The 24,018-nt window shown below is 37.6% G+C and overlaps 1 protein-coding gene across 2 annotated transcripts in view; it reads left to right on the top strand.

Moving 5' to 3' along the window:
• FHIP2A (FHF complex subunit HOOK interacting protein 2A) overlaps nt 1-18,342 on the top strand; it is a 37,097-nt gene extending 18,755 nt beyond the window's left edge. For both annotated transcript variants that reach the window (XM_043475349.1, XM_043475350.1), the window contains 12 exons: nt 1,607-1,900; nt 2,073-2,269; nt 3,460-3,574; nt 4,138-4,214; nt 4,520-4,712; nt 4,886-5,055; nt 5,448-5,591; nt 6,753-6,843; nt 9,041-9,184; nt 14,139-14,279; nt 14,860-14,963; nt 15,064-18,342. In XM_043475349.1, coding sequence (XP_043331284.1) covers nt 1,607-1,900; nt 2,073-2,269; nt 3,460-3,574; nt 4,138-4,214; nt 4,520-4,712; nt 4,886-5,055; nt 5,448-5,591; nt 6,753-6,843; nt 9,041-9,184; nt 14,139-14,279; nt 14,860-14,963; nt 15,064-15,169 — 1,776 coding nt within the window. In that variant the 3' untranslated portion in view covers nt 15,170-18,342. The remainder of the gene's footprint in view (nt 1-1,606; nt 1,901-2,072; nt 2,270-3,459; nt 3,575-4,137; nt 4,215-4,519; nt 4,713-4,885; nt 5,056-5,447; nt 5,592-6,752; nt 6,844-9,040; nt 9,185-14,138; nt 14,280-14,859; nt 14,964-15,063) is intronic.
• The last annotated feature ends 5,676 nt before the right edge of the window (nt 18,343-24,018 follow it).

Genomic DNA, 24,018 nt, shown 5'->3' with positions numbered 1-24,018 from the left:
ATGCGTTTGCTATGAGTTAAATGCAGATGGTAGATAAGTTAGTAACATTCTTTTCTGTAAAGGAGTTGGTAGTCTGGTGATGAGGGAAGACTTATGTTCAAATACTGTAATCTAAGGTAGAGTGAGGCGAGTATCGTAGGAAAGATACAGAGTAAATGCCCCTAAAACTTAGAGGATGAAGAGATTACATCTGCCTTCGTCATTAGGAGGGAACATGGAAGAGGTTGTCCTTGAAATGAGCCTTGACATGTTTAGATAAGAATGGGCGAGCACAAGCAAAGGAGTGAAGATAGGACAGTCTGTGGTGTGGTTCACGTAGTTTAATTAGGCTATGTGGCAAGAAAAGGGACCCAGACAGATAGATTAGAATTGTCAAAGGCTTTGAATTCGTGCTTGCTTGCAGAGCTTTTTTAAAATGCAATCCCTTGGTTTCACTTCCAGATACTTTCATTCTGCATTTCTGTCAAGCCCCACAGAAAACCGTGAGCCAGCAGTCCTGAGTTGAGAAACACTAGTTTAGGGAGTGAGTGCTGAAAGTGAAAGTGTTAGTTGCTTAGTCACGTCCGACTCTTCGTGACCCCAGGATTGTTCTTCCTCTTGCCATTCTTATCCGAGATGCTACTCCCAACAACAGTATTAACATTTTAGATGGAATAAAATATTTGACATTCATAAAAACTATGATATGCAGTTGACTTCATAGGACATTGGGAAGTTGTTTGGATTATTCATTTAGTTCCATAGGATTGTTTTCTTCTAATATATGTGCTGTGAGCTCAATTTCTCAATAAGATTGGTCTAAACTATACTTTTAATAGCAATAAAAGTGATTTATAGTATCTGTCATGTAATTTTGGAAGTGGAACTTTGACTTTATCCAGCATTTAATGCACTTCTCTGATGAAGCACTCTGATAGGTCCTGCAGAGAAGCTGATTTATGATGAATTCTAAATTGTGTGTGTGATTTGATTTTTTTGCTCTTACGTTTAAATGGAAATCAAGAAACCTTTGCCTGGAAACTAATGATTTGCTTCAATTTAGGTTCTTTTTGTGTTTGGCTGTGTACCATGTAGGGAGGGGTTCACAATATTTCAAGCAAATCTTCGTTTTTATCCTCAAAAATACTAACAAGAATGTCCTCAGGGTATTATATTTACAGAGCGAGGTATAAGGAAAAGTCTTAGAAAAATCATCTTAGAAACTAATTTTAGAAGAAACAGCATTAGGGCTATTTATTTTTAGTAGGCCAGTGATGAGAAAACAATTAACAGCAACTGAAACTTCCTGAATCTTATGTTTTCCTCACTAGCATCAGTTGTTTTCAGTAGCAGTCAAATAGTTATTACTAATGTTGTTCATTGTTTACTGTCAGTGTAAGACATTTTGTAGATCCTATTCTGAAGATTATGATAAACGCCTATGCAATTTTAAGACATCTAAAGCACAGTTTGTTTAAGTTTGGGTATTTTCATTCATCATAACACTTTTATCTGTTGTGACAGTGGCCAGATATTGAGTGTTAATTACAGAAAAACACATTAAAATATGATTTCTTTTCTATAAGGCTTTTGACGTGAATCTTACAAAGCATGTATTCCTTTTCAGAACAAGTTTAAATCACTGGCTTCCCAAGGAGGCCCAAATGCAATTTCAGAAGATGTATTAAAAAGTCAAGATTCCTTGTCAACAGATACAGGCCAGTCCTGTCAGCCAGAGGAACCGTCGGGTGCTTCTGGAACGGAGCACACAGACTCAGAAGATGAGCCTTCTCACCAGATGGGTGACCTGTCCACGAGCTTGGAAAATCTCAGTGTCACTGCGCTGCCAGAGGCCACCGTTGTTCGTCCAAACCAGGATTACAACCTAGTGAATTCTTTGTTAAATCTTACTAGAAGTCCTGTGAGTCATCTTTTCTTTTTCTCCCCCTAACATAATCACCGTTAAATGCCTAGAGAAAAAAAATCTATTTTTATTTTGGCATAAAACGTTAATCCGTTTAAGGTGAATTTTGCCAAACAACCTGAAGTATGTCTGATGCAGGCACTGTAAGGATGCGTGTTTTTTCCCTCAGGATGGCCGAATAGCCGTGAAAGCCTGCGAGGGCTTGATGCTGTTAGTGAGCTTGCCGGAGCCCGCGGCCGCCAAGTGCCTCACGCAGAGCACGTGCTTGTGCGAACTGCTCACCGACAGGCTGGCCTCCCTGTACAAGGCCCTACCTCAGTCAGTGGACCCCTTGGATATTGAAACAGTGGAAGCGATTAACTGGGGGTAAGAGCCGCCACTGTTTGTGTTTTCCTATGAAAGTGACCTCTTAAACATACACTTTTAAATCCATTTGCATTTTGCAGTGATAGACCTTTTCAGGTTTGAAAAATATAACATTGCTAGTCATGATTAAACCAGATGTTGTTTTGAGGCTTGCTTTATGTTATCAAGAACGAATTGGCGTGGTAACAGTCTAGGTGTCACATAGTTAAGCTATTCTTTCCCTTTGTCTCTTGTAGTGATCAGTTAATACCTTAAGATTGGTAACTTTATCTGACTGTATTTAAAAAAAAAAAAAAACTTGTGTGGAACCTCACCTCCCACCTCTCTCACCTATTTCCCCCAGTGTTAGGGCTACCCTCTTGATTCTCATATGAACGTAGGATTACTGCAGAACATTTATAAGTTATTAAAAGTGTGAAAGTAGCTCAGTTGTGTCCCAATTCTTTGTGACCCCATGGATTATACAGTCCATGGAATTCTCCAGGCCAGAATACTGGAGTGGGTAACCTATCCCTTCCCCAGTGGATCTTCCCAACCCAGGAATCTAACCAGGGTCTCCTTGATTGCAGGTGATTCTTTACCCGCTGAGCCACAAGGGAAGCCCATTAAAAGTGTAAAGCAGCATAAATAAAATTACTTGTAACCCCACCACCTCTAAGAAGCCTAACATTTTTGATATCAGAACCTGTTACTCTTTGTGCATTTTTAACCCTTCTTTGGTTTTTACTTGTTTTTTCCCACTCTGTATTCTGTCAACATCTGTAGGCCAGACCCACTTCTGAACTTCACTACTGGGTAGTGTTTTAAGGAAGGAAGAGAAGCAGATCAGTCGTTTCCTTTTGCTGTCCCTCCTTTATGTTCCTTTCCTTTCATCCTAGAGGCTGAGAACTTCCAACTTTCCGTTCTTGTTACTCAGTCACATTTAAGGTAGAAACATGAGGAGGTATCTCAGTGCTTTCTCTGCTGTAGCTCCATTCTCCACTTACTGAGCGAAAATTATTCACAAGTTTTATCTAAAAGGTTTTCTCTTATCTTTGGCTTTCATGTATAAAACCCTCTTCTGATTGTCATCCAGTCTCACCTGCCTAAATGTGTCATCCCGTGTGCTCATTCACGGGCCTTCATCTCCCCGTATGCACTGAATTGGACTAATGCTTTTGAATAACTCTGTGTTCTTCTGTGTCCTATAGCTTGGACTCATATAGTCATAAAGAAGATGCTTCAGCATTTCCTGGAAAAAGAGCCTTAATTTCATTTCTCTCCTGGTTTGACTATTGTGATCAACTCATAAAGGAAGCACAAAAGGTTTGAATACTTTTGTTGTTTAATTAATAACTTAAAAATGTAGATAACTACTGAGTGAAATTTGAATACTCAGTCTATATCCCTAAATATGTCTTAATTATCTTAGGATAGATAGCATAGTTAGTAAAATAAATAAAATGAAATAGCAAACTCTCCAAAACTATATATATGTGTGTTTGTGCGTGTGTATGTGTATATGTGTATTACAGCTCTGGAATAAATCACAGTTAAAATTCTGTCCTTAGGTTTCTTTAAGTATTATAGCACAACCCCTTACAAGGTAACATTGGCTTCCCTGCATGTCTCCTCTTTGGGGAGATGTTAATACAATAAGTGGTTGGGATAATATTTTATTTATGTTTGTCTTTGTTCTTGGAAATTTAGATAACATGTAAAGGAACCAGTAGCTATCATCTTATCTAGGTTTATATGCCATCGACAAGATAGGCAATAGGCAAGTTTGTTTTTCTACATTAAATTAGATGGAGAGTGCAAATTGATTTAGTGGTGTTATAAATTAATCTCTCTCATTTAAAAATATGATACTTAATACTATGTTCTAGACTGCTGCTGTTGCTCTTGCCAAAGCTGTTCATGAAAGATTTTTTATTGGTGTTATGGAACCTCAGCTAATGCAAACGTGAGTGGCCTCTTTGCTGCTGTTTAGTTGCTAAGTCATGTCCTACTCTTTGTGACCCCCATGGGCAGTAGCCCGCCAGGCTCCTCTGTCCATGGAATTGCCCAGGCAAGAATACTACAGTGGGTTGCTATTTCCTTCTCCAGGGGATCTTCCCAACCCAGGGATCAAACCCATGTCTCCTGCATTTCAGGCAGATCCTTTACCTCTGAGCTACTAGGGACACCCATGAGTGGCCTGTTTACTTTTTTAAAAAAATCACTGTGTTCTTGTTATTCTTGCCCCCTAATTACCTGTTTGTTATGCAGTTCTGAGATGGGTATTCTGACATCAACTGCTCTGCTCCATCGCATTGTTCGGCAAGTAACCTCCGACATTTTGCTTCAAGAAATGGTGTTTTTCATCCTTGGAGAACAGAGGGAACCAGAAACTCTGGCAGAAATTAGCAGACATCCTTTAAGACATAGGTTAATTGAACACTGTGATCACATATCTGATGAGGTGAGCTGTACAAGGATTTAGAATTGGACTTAGGTTCTTTGACATACTGACTTTGATGTACTTGTCATGTTTTGAATACAGCCTTATTTTATGTGGCTTTTTATTTTGAAAGTTGAAATCATGAAAAACAGTTTAAGTATTTTTCAGTTACCTTTTATCATTTTGGGTTTCAGATCAGCATAATGACATTAAGAATGTTTGAACATCTTTTACAAAAACCCAATGAGCACATTCTTTACAATTTGGTCCTAAGAAATCTTGAAGAAAGAAACTATACAGAATATAAACCTGTGTGCCCAGAAGATAAAGATGTAGTGGAGAATGGATTAATAGCAGGAGCAGTGTAAGTTTCTGTCCAGCTCTGAATTTAGTGTTTCATATTAAGTCATAATTTTCTCCCCTCTTAATTTCTCTTCTCTTCCTTCTTCTCTTAAAGTATTTTTAAAAATACTTTAACAGTTTAAAAGTTTTTTTAAAAATAAAATTTAGATGTCCTGATATTGTCCCTCCAAATCACAAGCAGCAGTATCTATTCTCTAAACTAACAAAGTCAATATAACCTTGAGTTTGATGTTAGTAAAAAATATTAATTTCTCTGTACAATAGACGTACATTCATTATTCCTTAATTCTTTTATGAGCAAAATTATGTAGAGGTTTCTGAGAACATAGCATAGAATCTTTTGGTTTAGAAAATATAATAAAATTTTTTTATGCATCATTAAATTAAACTTAGAGATCTGGAAGAAGATCCCTTATTTACTGACATTTCACCAGATAACACTTTGTCAAATCAAGAGTGGCTTAGCTCCTCACCTCCCGCTACTCCAGACCACCCCAAAAACGATGGGAAAACTGAAGTCCACAAAATTGTAAATAGGTGAGTTGCTGTATGTATTTGACTTACATCTCTTTCACTTCTTTTTACAACGTATAACAGCTCTGCTCTTTGATCATTGTAGAGATATGTCATGAACTCAGTCTTCCCTTTTTTAAAGATTATGTCAACTTTTTGAAATGCTTATGCAGCTAGTGAACAGCCTAGAGGCAACAATCGATACAAAAGAGGAAAGGAAAAAAACTCTAGCGTAGTAGTGACTAAACAATCTTCAGGGTACTCGCCTTTCGTGTTTTTTTTTTAATGTGAACAATTTTAAGTAATTCCCAGTTGGAACAACACTGAAAATTTCCAGTTCGATGGATTGAACTCACTAGCCATGTACTCACACGTGCTAAGCGGAGGGCTGTTTCTTTTCATTAGTTTGTGTTTTTATATATATTTTTAAACTAAATTAATTCATTTTATTTATTTTTGGCTGTGCCGGGTCACTGTTGCCTCGCTCAGGCTCAGGCTTTCCCTAGTTGCGGAGAGCAGGGTCCGTTCTTTGCGGTGTGTGGGTTTCCCGTGTTGCGGAGCACAGGCTGTAGGTGTGCGAACTTCAGTGGTTGCAGCACATGGGCTCACTAGTTGTAGCGCAGGAACTAACTCCGTGGCGTGTGGACTCTTCAGGATCAGGGATCAAACCCCTGTCCCCTGCACTGGCAGGTGGATTCTTATCCACTGCACCTCCAGAGAAGTCCTCTATAAAGGGTTTTTTTTTTAAGTGTCTTTTCCCCAGTAATTTTCTTCCTTTGCAATCCTATCAGGTGCTGCGAGGTGGCTTTAGAGAAAACCACACATAGTGCAAGATGCATAGTTAGGGTGCCTGAGAATCTAAGGTTCTGTTACTTAAAAGCCAGTTTCCTGAGACTAACAAACATCAGGGCTCTCTGTCATTGCCCTGTAATGTAGAAAGAGTCAAGTCATCTTCTGCTTGATTTCTACTTTAAGTGAAATGAGTAATTTTTAAAGAAAACCTTTAAAATAATGACAGTATTTAACCAGTAAATTGTAGGACTGATTCAAGATAAATACTTTTCAAGTTTCCATCTGCATTAATACTTGGCTAAATTGAAGATACTGCTAGATATTTTAATATACATAGAGATATTGAGTTGTGAGAGTATTTGTGTTACTGATTATGGCTGTTTTTCCTTTAAGTTTTCTCTGTCTGGTCCCAGATGAAGCAAAATCGTCCTACCACGTGGAGGGCACTGGATACGACACCTACCTCCGAGACGCTCACAGGCAGGTAGGTGAAGTGATCTGATGTGAGATCTAATAAGATGCACAGACACAGCCCTCGTCACATGGGCCACAGTTATTTCTCCAGAGGTTCCCCTGAATTCCACTCTTCACTGCTTGCGCTTTCTGTCAGTGACCTGACTGCCTTTCACTGAGTATGTGTCTCTGTCCCAAAATTTCTCTGTGCTTCCTCCCCACCCCCCCACCCCTTTTCTTTCTTTTCTTTCTGTCCTTGAAGTTATTTCTCCCCTAGATCCTTCTCCCTGCTGATCTAAACCGTGACTTTTAAATGATTCTAGCATTACTCCCAACCCACAGCTGTTTCCTTCCCTCTTCCCCACTGTTCTCACGCCTCTGTAATTCCCAAGGCCTGCCTCTTCATCCTCTGCATCCCAGCTTTCCCCCTCCCTGAAACCACTTTCTCAAACGTCTCCTCTTAGTTATTAAATGGGCTTTTCCCAATCATCTTTTCCCTTTGCAGCATTGTGTGTGTGTGTGTGCTCAGTCTCTCTAGCCCATGGACTGTAGTCCACCAGGCTTCTCTGTCCATGGAGTTTCCCAGGCAAGAATACTGGAGTGGGTAGCCATTTCCTTCTGCAAAGAATCTTCCTGACCCAGTGATTTGAACCCATATCTCCTGCTCTGCAGGCAGATTCTTTACTGCTGAGTCACCAGGGAAGCCCCCTGTAGCATTTTACATTTTACCAAATTCCAAAGTTTTGAAATGCCTCACATGAGAAAAATATGCATTTAATTTTCATTTAAATCTTTTGGGTGGAAGTGTGCTTTTATTGATAATTAACTTGCATGCCCTTACAGTTAATTCATGATACTTTAAGCCTAAATTCAAGTCCCCACTACTATGTGAATAAATAGAGTACCAGGGTACCAAATACATTCATGTAACAAAATAGAGACAATGAAAGCAACCCCAACCTCAGTAGTACTGATTGGATTTTTAAACTACTGTGATTCTCTCTGAAAAGTTGTATTTCCATATTCTGACAACAGAATTGTTTTAGGAATATTTGAAATGAGACAAAAAGAATAGAAAAAATTTAGATTTATTTTCTAGCTCAGAAATTCAAAAATTTTAATATAAAAATGCTTTATTAAATATTGGGATGTGATTTTATAAAGAAAATTGTCTATTGAAAGAAATAGTTTAAAACTCACAAGATATTGAAGAAGTTGGGTTTTTAATCATTTTAAATATGTTTTTCTTTTAAAAGTTGAAGCTAGTGCTTTGTAGTAAGAATATATTTTAATCTCAGCTAATTTGTAAACTACAGATATCAAAAGTAATTTTGCTTTATTTAATAAGGAGGATGTGAAAAGGGAAAGAATATGGAAGAAAACTATGCTCCAAATTTCTTTTTTTAAATTCAAGTAAATTACCTGCCAGGGAAGACTTTTAAATTTTCTTTTTATTATAAGAGATATTCTTGTGCTTACAAAAATCCATATTGTGGTAATCCTTACTGATAAAATGCATAGTAAGGGCCAGTTTCCACTTACTTTTAACCTGTCATGGACCAATGCTTTTGTAAAATATAAAAACAAAATGCCAGAAAAATGGAAAAAACACTAAATACAAGCCCCAGTTATTTTATTAGATTGAACAGACATAAAATTTACTCAGTGAAATTGAAAAGTTTCTAAACTGGCTCTCCGTTTTTGCACTCATCTCATTGCGATGGAGGTGAGCAGTTTTCAGACCACACTTGCAGCAGCCTGTTTCTTCTTAACGGTCCCAGCAATGTGCCTGGGTAAACACGTGGTAGCAAAGTCAAGTCTGCCTTCTCAGATGACATGCGTCTGTTCACCTATTATATTTCATCTGTTTTGTACATTACATGTGACATTTGAGAATAGATTGGGAAATGTGGCTAAGACTGACTTTGCTTTCTAAATATTCTAAATCTGTGATGAGAATAAGGAAAGGGTTGAAGTCCTCCAAAGGGAAGAGCATATGCTTATGCTTGCCCCAGCAGTGCGAGGGGCACTTTGGTTAAGTGAGAATCTGCCTGCTTTCTCACCAGGGTGTCATCTATGCCATCTTCTCCGTCTCCTGTGGTACCTGACACTTAGCAGACACTCTGCATTCGAGCGGATTGCTACGCCTATTCAGGGAAATTGTTCTATTTAATCTCAATCTGTTTTTGCTCAGTTCTTCTTTAATGATCCAATTGCTATCTCCGCAGTTCCGGGACTACTGTGCTATCTGCTTAAGATGGGAGTGGCCTGGCTCTCCAAAAGCACTGGAAAGGTGCAATTTAGAAGCAGCTTTCTTTGAAGGTCATTTTTTGAAAGTCTTATTTGACAGGATGGGAAGAATTCTTGATCAGGTAATAAGTTTTAAAGTATTAGTTTCGTATTATTTTCTTACCGTTCACTGTGGGTTCTGTTTACATCTTCAGTAGTTTTATTGTTTTCTTTTTTCCACCAGATGACTTTTGCCAACAGTTGGTGGGTTTCTGATGCATTCATTATGTTAAAACTTTTATCTGGCCTGACAAGTGTTACAGATTTGTGTGTTTACTTCTCATTGTGGACCATTGTCTTATTAACAGTAATTTTAACATCTTTTGGCAGTGACTAGAGTGCTTTCCTAGAAAGCCTTTTAGTTAGTACAGGTACAGTGAAACTTGTTAGGTTTAATACAGAAGACCTTAAACGTCATTTCAAACCAAATCTTGAGTGCTCTGGTCTCACTAAAATTACAGAACAGTATTAGATGAACCTGCTTCTTCAGAGAAAGAACTTGTGAATGATATTCATTTTCATAAGGGGAAATGAATATAAAAAGTTAACTTACTTATTTCAAGGGAAGTAAAAATGCAGCTGGTATGTTGCTGTGTCTTTCTGACTGTCAGAACTGAACTTGAGGTTAGAGAATCCCTCCCTCCCTCTCTCCCTGACATATAGAGTGATGATAGAGCTTTGAAATGTTTTATATGTTGATATGGACACTTGAAATGAAACTACGTGGCACTAAACGTACCTCAGCATGAAAACTGAGTTAACCAATTTAGAATTAATTTGAAAACCTATATTAAAGAACTTGGGTTTTTTTTTAGCATTTTAGTTAAATATTTATATGAGCATAGGGAGTTACAAAAGGAATGTATTGTACAATCAGGCTGTCTTCAATAACCAGAAAGCCAAATAAAGAAATGATAATTAAGAAGTATTTCACTGGGTTGACTTCAGCCAGCACTGTTTCTGATAATAATCAATAAAGACAGAGTGTCAAGTCCTTTTTTTCTTTTAAAAACAATACTAAACATACTATAGTTTTCAAAAATTAAGGCTGTGACAACACACCAGTGTCATGAATACCTGATGTCATAACTTCTCAATTATACGTGCAGAAATTAGCTACTTTATTATTAATTATCCATAATAATGTTTAATCCCAGCCTGGTTAGCCTGATACTATTAGGGGTATCTATGTGCTATGAACATACACGCAAACATCATCTTTAGCAAAAGCAGTTAGAAAAGAGAAAATGAAATTAAACCAAGCACGTTAGACCCACCAGAACTTATGATTATTTCTGCGATCTGATTATAATGTTCTTATCTGAAAAGGCTTGGGAAGTCAAGGTTTTTACCCAAGACTTTTAAAGAAGGCTTGAGGCTAGGCTGCAGAGTTCACTCACTTAAGTCACATCAACTGAAACTAAGGATTTCTTTTAATGTGCTAACAACATGTACTGAATTTCTGCTGTTTCATTTTTTGTTTATTGATATTTAATACTTAACAACCAAAGTATTCGGGTTCAGTCCCTGATTTGGGAAGATCCCCTAGAGATCCCACTCCAGTGTTCTTGCCTGGAAAATCCCATGGACAGAGGAGCCTGGTAGGCCCATGGGGTCACAGAGTCAGACAGGACTGAAGGGACTTTCACTTTCACTGTAGGTGTTATGCTGTATACATCATGGCTATTTAACACCCCCCCCCAACCCCCAGCTAGTGGGGAGGTTTACAATAAATCTCCCAGGGTATTGTGTCTTTGTGCTGGTTCTATAGGCTTAGTTTGAATCTGATTAAACAGAACACCCAGGAGACATCAACAATCAGTATCAAGTCAGTAATCTTTAGAAATTTTGACCAAAAGCACTCAAAAGGAATCTAAATATTAAAAAGTAGTTTCTGAATTGAGTGGAAAGATCCCCTTGGAATCTCCATCACACTTGAGCATTTTTCCCTTCCGTTTGTAGAGCACTGGCACAAAGGATACACTGGAGACAATATCCTGAAATGTTTGCAGTTCTTTTTCTTTCACCAGATAGCTCTTCACAGTGCAACAACAGTTCAGACACAGTGTCCCACTCATTCTTCCTGGAACCCTGAGATAGGCGGGACAGCTCCCTGTACTATTGTATAAATGACGAATCCTTAGTTTTATTTAATGTGACTTAGTGAGTGAACTGTGGAGCCTAGCCTCAAGCCTTCCATCTTTAAAAACCTTGACTTCCCAAGCCTTTTCAGATAAGAACATTATAATCAGATCGCAGAGATAATCATAAATTCTGGTGGGTCTAATGTGCTTGGTTTAATTTCATTTTCTCTTTTCTAACTGCTTTTGCTAAAGATGATGTTTGCGTGTGTGTTCATAGTACATAGAAACCCCTAATAGTATCAGGCTAACCAGGCTGGGATTAAACATTATTATGAATAATTAATAATAAAGTAGCTAATTTCTGCATGTATAATTGAGAAGTTATGACATCAGGTATTCATGACACTGGTGTGTTGTCACAGCCTTAATTTTTGAAAAATATAGTGTGTTTAGTATTGTTTTTAACTGTAGTGATTTTTAAAAGATAGTAAAATGCTAAGGTTCACAGCAGAATGTAAAGAATACCAGGAAAAATGTGGGAAAACCTAAGTTCAAAGGGAAAAATTTGAATTTGGGCAACTCAAGTAGCTGTTTCTCACATTTACTTATTGTTTAAGTGAAGCTGACATTACTTGATTTGCTTAAAAGGACAATGGGGGGAAAAAGTAATTTAAATTGCTTTTAAAAATATAAAATCTTGTTAAATGAAAGTGTTATAAGAAATTTCAGAGACTACCAAGTCGTTGAGATTTATAAATTCTTATAATTTTGGCCATCTACATATTTGGCCTTTAGTAAAAGAGTTGAGATTGAGTTAGCAGGTGACATCTAAGTCAAAGTTCATTGTCCTAAAATTCAGACCTTGTATTTAGGGTGAGCTCATTAAAAAATGGGTCAAGTCCATTTAACATGTCAGAAAAATCTGGTTAACTTTTATTTCAGGTGAACACTCTATAAAAGTACAACATAATCAAAATAATAGATGCAAACAGCTAGTATTAAGAATCCCCAAAAAAGCCAGCTTGTTTTAAAGTTATTACCAATATGAAGTAGAGACCATTTCAGAGTATGATGAAACAGTTACTATCTAGCTGAATTTCATTTTCATTTTCACAACATTAAAATATAATCTGAGTCAGCCTTAAGTTTCTTAAACAACCAAAGATATAGCTTCTTGTTTCAAAAAGCTTAAAACCAAAGTAACACCGTATAGAGAAAATTAAGTAGTAATATATCATTGTTAAAAGCCAAATTTTGTCAGTTTATTTACGTAAAGCACCTATAAATGGCGGAATTTAGTGACCTGAAAATCTGAACTACCTGAAATGAAGTCACATACAATACTGTACTTAAGTTGTATTTTAAATGATTTTGTCCACATTTTTTACCAAATGTATTCTTCTTAAAGATTTTTTAAAGTGTTTCCTTTGTGCCCAAAATGCAGTTTAATGTGAATTCATTGTTTTGAATTGAATCTTGGAGAAGGCTATTCTGTCGCCAATATTATCAAGTAGGAAAAGATGCCCTTCGGTCTATCCTATAATGGGAGTGGTATCTCCTTTCATTTATCTTGTGTAAGACTATATTTTAAATAAGAGTGACTTAGGGGAAGTTTTACTTCTTTCAGAAAATCTGTGTTCATGAATCTAGTAGTAAGCAAAAAAGACTGAAATTGGACTTTAGCATAGGACTTGAATTTTTATTCGTATAACAGTATCTTTGATATCTTCTGGCACATGCTCAAGCGTTGGTCATCGTTTGAATGCCAAATATTTGCTTCTTAGTTGGTATTCATTATGATCAAGGGCTTAAGAGCTACTCAATGAATGAGGGTAAGTAAACCATTCTGATTAACCATTTCTGGTGAATATTACCTTGGTCCTGAATCACTTCTCCCTTCCTCCTGCTGCATCATCTCTTTCTCATTCGTCCAGTCACTGAGGTTCTTTCCAACCTTCTCACTGAAGTCAGTTTTGTTTCAGCCACTCACTTGCCTCTGACTGCTTAGAAGAAGAAAACTGGAAGGGATGAGAGACTGCTTAGAAGAAGAAAACTGGAAGGGATGAGAGATTTCTGTTGAAAGTTCTAGGCACAATAATAGCAACTCTTTTTGCATATCATGTTTTGATTGCAAAACATGCAAAACATTGCATCTTGTTTTGATTTTGACACATACAATGTAAAGCACCTCCAAGCTGCTTTCTATGAGGAATAAACAGATTAAGTATAAAAAACTAGTAAAATTGTAACACTGTAATACAAAGCGTGTCTGAGGAGCCTTACACAGGTATATATATAGTCATTGTTTTGGAAGAGTTAATGCTCTTGCCCAGTAAAGGCGGTGATCCTTCTGCAATCGTGATTTTTTATCTTCTAGTTCACTGTTACGGCTTGTGGGTAGTTATCTCTACACCTCAAGTACTTTTACTCTGTTGACAATGTTCTGTGACGTATATGACTTTATTGTATATATGCTTTTGATAATTGGCAGCAGTTGAATAATTTAAAACAAGGATTATCATTTCTAAAATCAGATTACTTAAAAGATTTTAATACCTTCCCTTTTATCTTTTGTCTAATGTTTAACATCTCTTCTATTGTTTGTAGTGTATAAGTCTTTTTGGGTTTTGATGACCTCTTGAACTATCTTACTAACTTAAAAAACCTGCAAAAAGCAGAGACATTCTGACAGTGTTATATGTTTATTTTTCCTATATGTTTATGTGCCCGCTTTTCTGGTTTTAGTTTTAGGACTGTGATGTATGCACTTTGAGACAGTAAGAGCTAGAGTTAATTTAGTTACAGATACTATCATTGTAGAAGAGCATATTGAGAAGGATTAAGATGGTAGATTGTCCCTTCTTGAAAAGACAAATTGAAATGGTAAATTCAGTGCTCAGGTATATACATAAAGATAATGTCAAATATCTTTCTGCTTTCTCCCTCTCTGTAGCCATATGATGTCAACTTACAAGTGACGTCGGTGCTATCTAGACTTTCTCTCTTCCCTCATCCACACATACATGAGTACCTCTTGGACCCTTATGTGAACCTTGCTTCTGGCTGTAGATCTCTATTCTCTGTGATCGTCAGGGTGAGTTGTCAGTTTTGTTCTATTCTCCAGGATTGATCAACCTGACCAATTAACATCTTAATAACATTCTGTGTAATTAGTGTCATGTAATGAAAAATTAAAAGAGCCAACTCATTAGAAAAGACTCTGAAGCTGGGAAAGATTGAAGGCAAGAGGAGAAGGGGACAACAGAGGATGAGATGGGTGGATAGCATCACCGACTCAATGGACACGAGCTTGAGCAAGTTCCGGGAGATGGTGAAGGACAGGGAAGCCTGGTGTGCTGCAGTCCATGGGGTCGCAAAGAGTCAGACATGACTGAGCCACTAAACAACAACAATGAAAAATATCATGTATTTTCAGTTTAGAATTATTTTACTGCAGAATGTGGAGAAAAAAGGAAGAATCATTCTCTTAAATGATACATGTAACTTTTGTATTTTAAGGGATAGCTGTGGGTCCTTTGTCAAAGATTGTTACATGAATAGTGAAAAGTGGCAGTCTTCATTTAGTAATAGGAAATGGAATTTTTTTTTTTTTATCCTGAAAATCCCCCATGGAGTTGTTCAGGAACTGAGCCCCTTTTGTTCCTGTGATGCAGGTTGTTGGAGACCTCATGGTTCGAATCCAGCGTATTCAAGACTTTACTCCCAAGCTTCTATTAGTCAGAAAGCGATTACTTGGTCTGGAACCTGAAGGCCCTGTGTAAGTCAGTGTTTCTCACGTTGTTTGTCTAAAGCTTTTGCCATTGTTTGATGATCTGCTGATATCCTGAATTGATTGATTGCCTGCTTTCCCTTCCCAGGATTGACCACATCACCTTGCTGGAGGGTGTGATTGTGCTGGAAGAGTTCTGTAAGGAGCTGGCGGCCATTGCCTTTGTGAAATACCACGCAGCCTCCACGCCCTAAACAGCATCTTTCAAGTAACCAAGGGAACAGAACTATCATGTACATTTCATCAAAAAAGCCTCCGTTCCACCCAGCCACGTGACAATAAAAAGCCTTTTTAAATGAAGCATTGCTCTAAACTGGACAGAACCGCTCAGAACCCACTGAGTGGACACTCAGTACAGTGTTGTGTGATGTTTTCACTGGCTTTATCATAATGGTTCTGTATATAAAGTTGCACGTCCTTGAATCCAGGATACAATCAAAGGAACTTCAGGAAATAAGCATTTCTAATGCCTGTGTGAAAAGCTGCAAAATTTCTGATGTTATGACTTTGATGATATTTCTGTTAATCTAATATCCTTTTAGGTAGCAAGGCCTTTTGACATTCTTTGGGACTCAAGTGCTTACATTCTTTTGAATTAATAAGTAGCAAAAAAAAAAAAAACCAAAACCCTAATTTTGTAACTTTTTAAGGTCAGAATTCTTATCAAACAAAATATTTAAAAAAAACTGTAAATGAGAAAAAAATACAATTTAGGAACTATCAAATGAATTAATAATAGAAGATAAAAATGTGTAGAGCACCATTAACTTTCTTCAGCTTTTCTAAGAATAACAGTTTAATATGATAAATTCTTGATTAATATATATATATTTTTTAAAGAAACGTTCTTTTACTCTTTTGTGCACATAGCCAGGTTAGTGATTGATTTTCATGTAGGGGTCCCAGTTAATTTAAACTTTGTCATTTTTGCAACAACATTGAATTTGTGATCACCATTGGTATTGTTTACTAAAATAGTATTTTCTAAGCTGACTAACATGTATTGGGTTGAGACCCTTTTCTTTTTTTCTATCTCTCCGTCCCTCTCTGAAACTTGCTTTATAATTTGATTTTCGTATTGAAACGCATTGTAGTGTAGGTGGCAGCAATCAAAATGCCAATGGCCTCCTGAATGTTTACAGTTTTTTTTCTCAGTCTTTTGTTTTAAATCATTCTAAAGAGATTTAAAAGCAAACCAGCCAATCTGTCCTGTTTACATATGAAAGAATTGGGTAAGGTGATATCTGTGTGGGCACGTGTGTAGGAAGGAGTGGTGTGGGTATTTGGCTGAGCTGTGCATGGCCCGCTTGTCCTTGGTTTACACAGGGGTGTTTGCTGATCCACTTTCTGTGCTTCCTTTAAGTGATGCTTATCACTCAGATATACTTTTGAGCTTTCTTGGGTTTTTGTTTTGTTTTTTCAGTTGATGTGTTAAGCAGCAGCACTTTGCTCCTTTCCTTCCCATTTACTGACGTTTGTGGGAGCAGCAGTCTAGCGAGCCTTCCAGCAGGAAAGGAACCGAACTGCCCCTTGAGAGAACTTGTTTTGTTTGGCGTATTTGCATCTCTACATCCTACAGCATGTGTGTAGAAGCATATTTTACACCTACTGCTAATTTTGTTGTATTTGTTTTTCTGATTTATTTTGTAGTTTGTTTTTGCTATTTATTAAGAACAGAATGTCCAAAAAAATATGACTGTTCTTGGCTCTAGAATGCTTACACTGTTAAAACGACAAAAAAGCTAAATTTCTAAATTCAATGCAAATCTTTGTTAGCTCACTCTAGGAGATTTATTAAGTGAAACAATGAAGAAATAAGTGGGAGATAGTTACTTTGTGCATGTTTTTCTTTAAATGATTTTTAACCGTGGGAAGGCATATTATTCTTTTTGCTGTATTTATTGATTCAAGGAACACTGCAACATCTTTATTTTTAGATGTAGTTGTAGTCTACTTTGATGTAGGTGTATTTAAAATAGAACATTAAGAGGTATTAGATATTTCTTAATGTTTTCATAGAGTTCAATAAGTGTAATGGCAATGTTACCTCGAAAGCCAAATACTATTTTATCTTTGATTTCACAATGGGACCTTTCGGCTAATCCATGAAACCAAGCTCAGAAAAGCTTTAACTCCTATTTGTGTGTGTGTGTGTCTGTATGCTGCTGCTTAAAAGATAATTATTTTCCTAAATTATTATAATGACTTTGATTTGTAATCAGCTAAAACTTAAGGTATAGTTTGTTTATCTTTTAAAAGTTGGTTTCTGTCTTTCTTTTCTTTTTCTTATTTAGTTCAGACCTAAAGCCAGCAGAAGTTCTCACAGTGAGTTTGATTTCTTAGTGAAACATTGTCCTACATAACTAGCCATATTCAGAAGTTGACTTTTCTATTCCTTAGCATGTGCAAAACAGTGACTGTTGCACACAGTTGGGTGGGCAGAACCACCCTAGGGATCGCTTGCCATAGCAAGTTCCAAACTGAATTTTAGTCTTGCTTCACATTGGTGTATGGGTATAACATTCTTTTTTAAACTTTATCTCTTAACAGTATAGTCTTTGGCTTTTTTTTTCCTTTAGTAATGAGCCACATTCTTTACTTGATAGAACTCAAGATTTGTCCTTAGCCAGCCAATTATCATTGTAGTACTCACATTCTAACTCTGTAATGTTCTCATAATGTATCTGTCTGTGCAATATATAAGCTGTGAGTGAATTCATAGCTTTTTGGTTTAATTGTACATTATTGTATGTGTATATCTGTATATATATCTGTGTATATATCTATGAGGACCAAAATCCTTAGCTTGCTTACACTGTTGCTAGTGTAAAGATTATTACACTTAATTTTACGGGGCACAAATTATGGAATTACTTCATAATTCTTGGTAACATATTTCCATAAATTATTGCATTAATATACAATTACCATTTAATTATGAAGTTTATAAGTATTGACAGAAGTTACAGTGAATTGCTAAAACCACAATTTATATGGTAATTATATTTTGGATTGTACAATTAATCAAAATATGCATGTCATTGTGACACTTGATGTGTTAAAACATGGTAGGTAATCATATTTCTGGGCCCTGTAAAATAGTGTTACTATAATATCTGTTTTGCCTCCTGCCTTGTTTACATTAAACAAAGGATATTTGGTAAATTTTTCTATTGAACATTGTATAGGTTACTGACAGTGTTATGATGGCCTGGAATTCTAGGTCAGTCATCTCTGAAGAAACTCTTCAGATGGTGATTGTGTACCTACTATCTCTTCAGTGGAGGTTGTAATCAAATTTTTGTGCTAACAATGCATGCAGGACTAAGAGGGATAATTAAAAATAAATAATGTAATTTAAACAAAATATTGTCTTATATTTTTGTAGAATTCTAATTGGTAACATTTCATTCACTGATAAATATAAAACAATAATTCATAATATACAAAAGGGTATGACATGTAACAGTCAGTGGTTCACTATAGCATTGATTCCACAGAGAGAACAAAAAGGAATATATCAGAATATTTGTGGAGGGAGAATGTATAGCTTAAAAAAAAAAATCCCCCTGGGTGAGATTTATATTTTCCACCCCCATCCTTCATAATCACTTCCCTAAAGAAAGGATTATTTGTGCAATCTAAGAAATGTAATTCATTGTAAGCATTATTTCTTAGTAGATTTATAACATATAAGAACTCTTCTCTTTAACTGACATTTAAAACAATTTGACTCTAAGCTTATTCCATTCACTTAAGTATTTGCCAAGACCCTTAATTGGAAACTGAAAGAAACATGTAATACATAGCCCAATGGGAAAAAAGAGAAAAATCTAATTATTAATCCCACCTACCCATGGTTCTTTTTAGCCAGTGTTTCTCAAAATAGTTTTAAAAGGAAATAAGGTAACAGGCTTAAGGATGCAGGTGAGGTAAGGTTTAGGCATTGAAGAATCAGAGTTACCTCCTGATTATGAGCTTCTTCAAAAGACACCTGCATTTTAGGAATGCATCAGCAGATTCCTAGTTCAAAATCCTGGTTCTGAATTTTGCAATGTTCCATCTAAAATACTAGTTATCTCAAGGGAATTTAAAGAAATAAACATAAAATTGTTAGGATTGAAATTTTTGTTAGAGTAAAACCTTTCAATAAAAGCTGTTATCTGTTCATCTCAAAAAAAAAAAAGAAAAATTGCAAAAACACTGCATGACAGTTCGATGCTGAAGTTTCCATGGAAGAAATAGAACAGATTTTGGTTGGTCTAAAGCCAATTAGGAAAGTTGTTGCCTGTAAACCTCGCCTCATAGGAGACTGCTTTTTAAATTCACTGGAACTAGACCCCACTACCCACGTTAGAGAAATTAAGCCTGTTTCATACACTCTTCCAGTTTGACTGTTGTGTGCATTAGATGTTTTTATTTAGTAGCATTTCTAAAAATGTATCAGAAATAGGATGCTGCTGCTGCTGCTGCTAAGTCGCTTCAGTCGTGTCCAACTCTGGGTGACCCCATAGATGGCAGCCCACCAGGCTCCCCCGTCCCTGGGATTCTCCAGGCAAGAACACTGGAGTGGGTTGCCATTTCCTCCTCCAATGCAAGAAAGTGAAAAGTGAAAATGAAGTTGCTCAGTCATGTCCGACTCTCAGCGACCCCATGGACTGCAGCCTACCAGGCTCCCCCGTCCATGGGATTTTCCAGGCAAGAGTACTGGAGTGGGGTGCCATTGCCTTATAGGATACCTACATGTAATTTAAAACCAAACCAAAACAATAATTTGGTTTATTCAACAAATACTGGCAGCTTCCTATGAACCAAGTTTTAAGATAGTAGGAAAACAAATACAAAGAAGCTTTTCTGCCCTCAAAAAGTCACAGTCCTGGTTCAGTGTTTTTACAAAAATAAAGTACACACAGGAACACGGATAGAGAAATGGCACCCAAGCATTGTGAGAGCAGGGGGAGAAGGAAGTGATGCTGCAGATCATCAAAAGCGAAAAACCTCAACCTCGAGTCTTGACTGAGTTATATTCATACCTGTAAGTACAGATAGGCCAGATATTCTCAGAAGTTATAATGATAAAGTCAACTCAGTAATTAACAGACAGCTCTTGTGTATCCTGTGTTTACATGACTGTTTCCTTTCACCGTCTTCATTCTGAGATTGCTATAAGGCACCAGCCCAAGTAATTGTTTCTTGTGCTTTAGTCACTAAGCCGTGTCCAATTCTTTCGACCCCATGGACTGTAGTGCGCCCGGCTCCTCCTCTGTTCATGGGATTTTCCAGGCAAGAATACTGGAATGGGTTGCCATTTTCTTCTCCAGGGTATCCTCTGGACCCAGGAATTGAACCTGGATCTCCTGCACTGCAGGTGGATTTTTTAACCAACTGAGTTATGAGGAAAGCCCCCATTGTACCAGGGGGCCCATATTTTCTCAATTGTTGAATAGTAATTAGCAGTTCTGATTTGACTTCTCTCTTTATAGAACTATTATTTATATAGAGAGAAGGCAAAAAAGTCAACTGAAATACTAAAACCAAAAGATTTAAGCCTAAAAGATAATCTGAACATTCAGGGTGAGATTTGGTTGAATAAATTTGTAGTACAAAACCTTTCTCCTGGCTTGAATTCAGAGCTCCCTTGGCCACATATCTTTATTCTCTGCTGGGCTGGGACACAGGTCAAAGCATATCCAATTGAGAGAGAACCAAATGGGCTGATGTAAACAGAACAGGTGAATTCAGAAACCACATGCTGGATGTGTGTGGAGACAGACTCTGTAAACCTTCACTAGGTTCTCATAACACCATCTGTTCCTGAAATTGAAGGCCAGGTCAGTCTGGCAGGCAGGTGGACAGGCAAGGGGTCACACCTGCCAAGACAAGATGAGGAGACCTGACTTGTACTTCCCTTCCCGTTCTCAGTCTTCTTAAGGTGCGTGTGTATACTCAGTCGTGTCCGACTCATTGCGACCCCACAGACTGTGGCCCGCTAGGCTCCTCTACCCAAGGGATTTTCCAGGCAAGGATACTGGAGTGGGTTGCCATTTCCTTCTCCAGGGGATCTTCCCGAACCAGGGATCAAACTCATGTCTCTTGCATCTCCTGCATAGGCAGGTGGATTGTTAACCATTGAGCACCAGGGAAACCCAATATTCAGGTTAGAGGATCTAAATAAGTCAAGGATACATCCTGGGTCTAACAGGACTTTTTTCAAAGCACAGTTTTCGGTTGACAACTATAATAAGAATTGCTAACTTGAAGAGCTATCTGCAGCTCAGGAAAAAAGAAAAAGGAAAAAGAGCAAGTGACACACGCAACCTGTGAGATTAGAGGAGACAAAGAAAAACCATCTTCAAGTCTGTTACTGCCTCAGGCCTGTCATTTATGAGAATCATAAAATCAACTTCATCATAATGCAGAAAGATGAGGTGGCATGCACATTCGCTATAGTCTGGATAATGTTATATTTCAAAGCCCTGAAGATGAGATTCATTTATGTAATAACATGAGCAATGTATGCTTCATTCCACTCACAAATAGAATAGCATGTAGGGTTTTAATTGATTAGACTTCCCAAGAGACCCATGTACAGGTGATTCCTAGAGGGAAACAAACTAGTCATTCTTCAAATATTATTCTTCTGTGTTTAAAACACACTGTCCTTCTTAAATCTCTTTATCCTATTGCTCTTATCAACAGAGTAGCAAGTTGCAGAGCATTTCATTATTTTGTGATTTTGTTGGCTTCTTCAATTATTAGAGTGTCCTGCAATCATCATATCAATTCCACTTTAGAGATGATTAGCAAATAGAATATCTTCTTTTTGAGTCAAATTGGTGTTGAGTTCCAACAGAAATGGAAGTTGAGAAGAAAACATCTCCTTTTAGGATATAAACATTACCCCCAATAGTCCATGTACCTTGGACTCTTTGACAGTAAACAGGTTCTGTTTTACGAAGAACTGCATTTTCCTTAAAAAGACCCAACGTGATGCAGTTTCAAGGAAGCCTTTCCCTGAAAATACTCTCAGCAAGAGCACACGACTCATTGGAATTTGGGTTCCAAACCACATCCCCAAAAGAATAAAAGCTGTAAATGTGAATGTGCATAGCAATTTCTGGGTGTTTTTCTTTGGAATTTGACATTGAAATAAAATTTGCACCATTCTTAGTGGTTGGAGTCTTTTCATGCACAGCTTCTAATATAATTGATATTCATTAAGTTCTGAGTATTTCAAAGAAAAGGCTGATATATATCTTGCCAAGTAGTGTTTTGCTCATTTATTATCATTTTTATTTCAGTAGGAAGAAAAAGACCAGGGAAGTGTAATTACTTTGACACAGATAATTCTGGGCTGAGCATTTTAATATCAACCCTGTTTTAAGGCCGTTATGAAAAGTTCTTCGTCCTTATGATACAACATGCCATTTTCATACTTTCTGATACAAGACTATTGTATTCTGGCCCTTCCTCCAGGGAGCTGTGTGACCAGTCACTCAACTGATGCCATGAGGCCTTAAAACTGAAATCCTCACTATCAGCCTTTTTTTGGATAAGAAAGACATTCAGTTCAGTTCAGTCAGTCAGTTATGTCTGACTCTCAGCGACCCCATGGACTGCATCACACCAGGCATTGGGTAGATATAAATGCTAAGTTTTCTGCTGTTTCTGAGGTTATTTTTAGAAAGACCTTGCAAATTTCTCATACCCTGCATTACATTTTTTAAAAAAAATCTGCGAACTCTTCAGAAATCCCCACATCACCATGAAAGCTGAGCTGATCCCTGTCTCTTAAAATGATTTTTTTTTTTTTAAAGAAAAAGGTATTTTACAGAAGCAGTTAAGCTACCTTCAGCATTTCTATTCATCAAGACCACTGACATCAAGAGTCTATACCCCTTATATCAAAGGCAGGGCTCTGCTCTCCTGATGTGACTTTCCAAAATGATCCTGCTTAGAGTGGAAAGAATCTTCTAGCTAAATACGTAAAACACTATAACTGAGCTCTGTGTTTGTAAATATGAGGATCTGAGGTCTAAAATGGATTGTGGTGTGTCTCAGGATTATAGTAACATCAGTGGTGATGCTCAGCCAGTAGTTACTGATACCCTATCTAGCTTTCCCTGGAGAAGGAAATGGCAGCCCACTAGAGTGGGTTCTTGACTGGAAAATCCCATGGACGGAGGAGCCTGGCAGGCTACAGTCCACGGTAGCCTGAGTCAGACATGACTGAGTGACTTCACTTTTGCTTTCACTTATATCTGGCTTTGGCAAAGGGAGGGGAGTCCAGGAAAGTGTGTGTCTTTGAGAGATTTGCTTTTTAAAGTAGAGCGGATGAGGCGAGCTCTGTGCAGATGATGAAGACTTGTTCCTTCATTTTCAAATCCACTCTTCTCTATTCTTTAGGATCCTAAACTGGGATTCCACAGATTATATTTTACCTTTACTAGCTGACTTTCTACTAGATTTTGTCAATCAAGGGTTCAAGAAGGAGACAGGGAAACCAGAGGGGAGAAGGAACTTCTTTGAGTTTATTTGCTGTTCCAGACATACTTGTTCAGAATTGGGTTCTCAGCAGTTGGTTTTGGCCTCTGTATTATATCAGCCCTGGAGGAGGGCATGGCAACCTACTCCGGTATTGTTGCCTAGAGAGTCCCATGGACATAGGAGCCCGGGGGGCTACAGTCCATGGGGTTGTGAAGTTGGACAGACTGAAGCGACTTAGTATGCATGCATTACTTACGCTCTCCCAGAAGCAGGTTCTTCACGCTTTCCAGAGGCAGCAACAGCAGCATAGCAATGCCCTCTCTCAGAGGGCTGAGCCCTGGCTTCCCAGGGCCCACCCTGGGTTATTACTTCCGGAGGACCACAGAGAATTACCCTTCTTCCTCACCCAGCCCTCCACCATTAGTGTAATGAATTCCCATATTAAATTCCTTCTGCTGACATCTCTATAGTATGGTTTCTATTAGGGCTTCCCTGGTGGTTCAGATGGTAAAGAATCCACCTGCAATGCAGGAGACCCCAGTTCAATCTCTGAGTC

Source organism: Cervus canadensis, chromosome 8 (assembly GCF_019320065.1).
Source record: "Cervus canadensis isolate Bull #8, Minnesota chromosome 8, ASM1932006v1, whole genome shotgun sequence".
NCBI classification, from domain to species: domain Eukaryota; kingdom Metazoa; phylum Chordata; class Mammalia; order Artiodactyla; family Cervidae; genus Cervus; species Cervus canadensis.
Note: the sequence above shows the minus strand (reverse complement) of the source record. Positions and strands in the feature narration are given on the sequence as shown.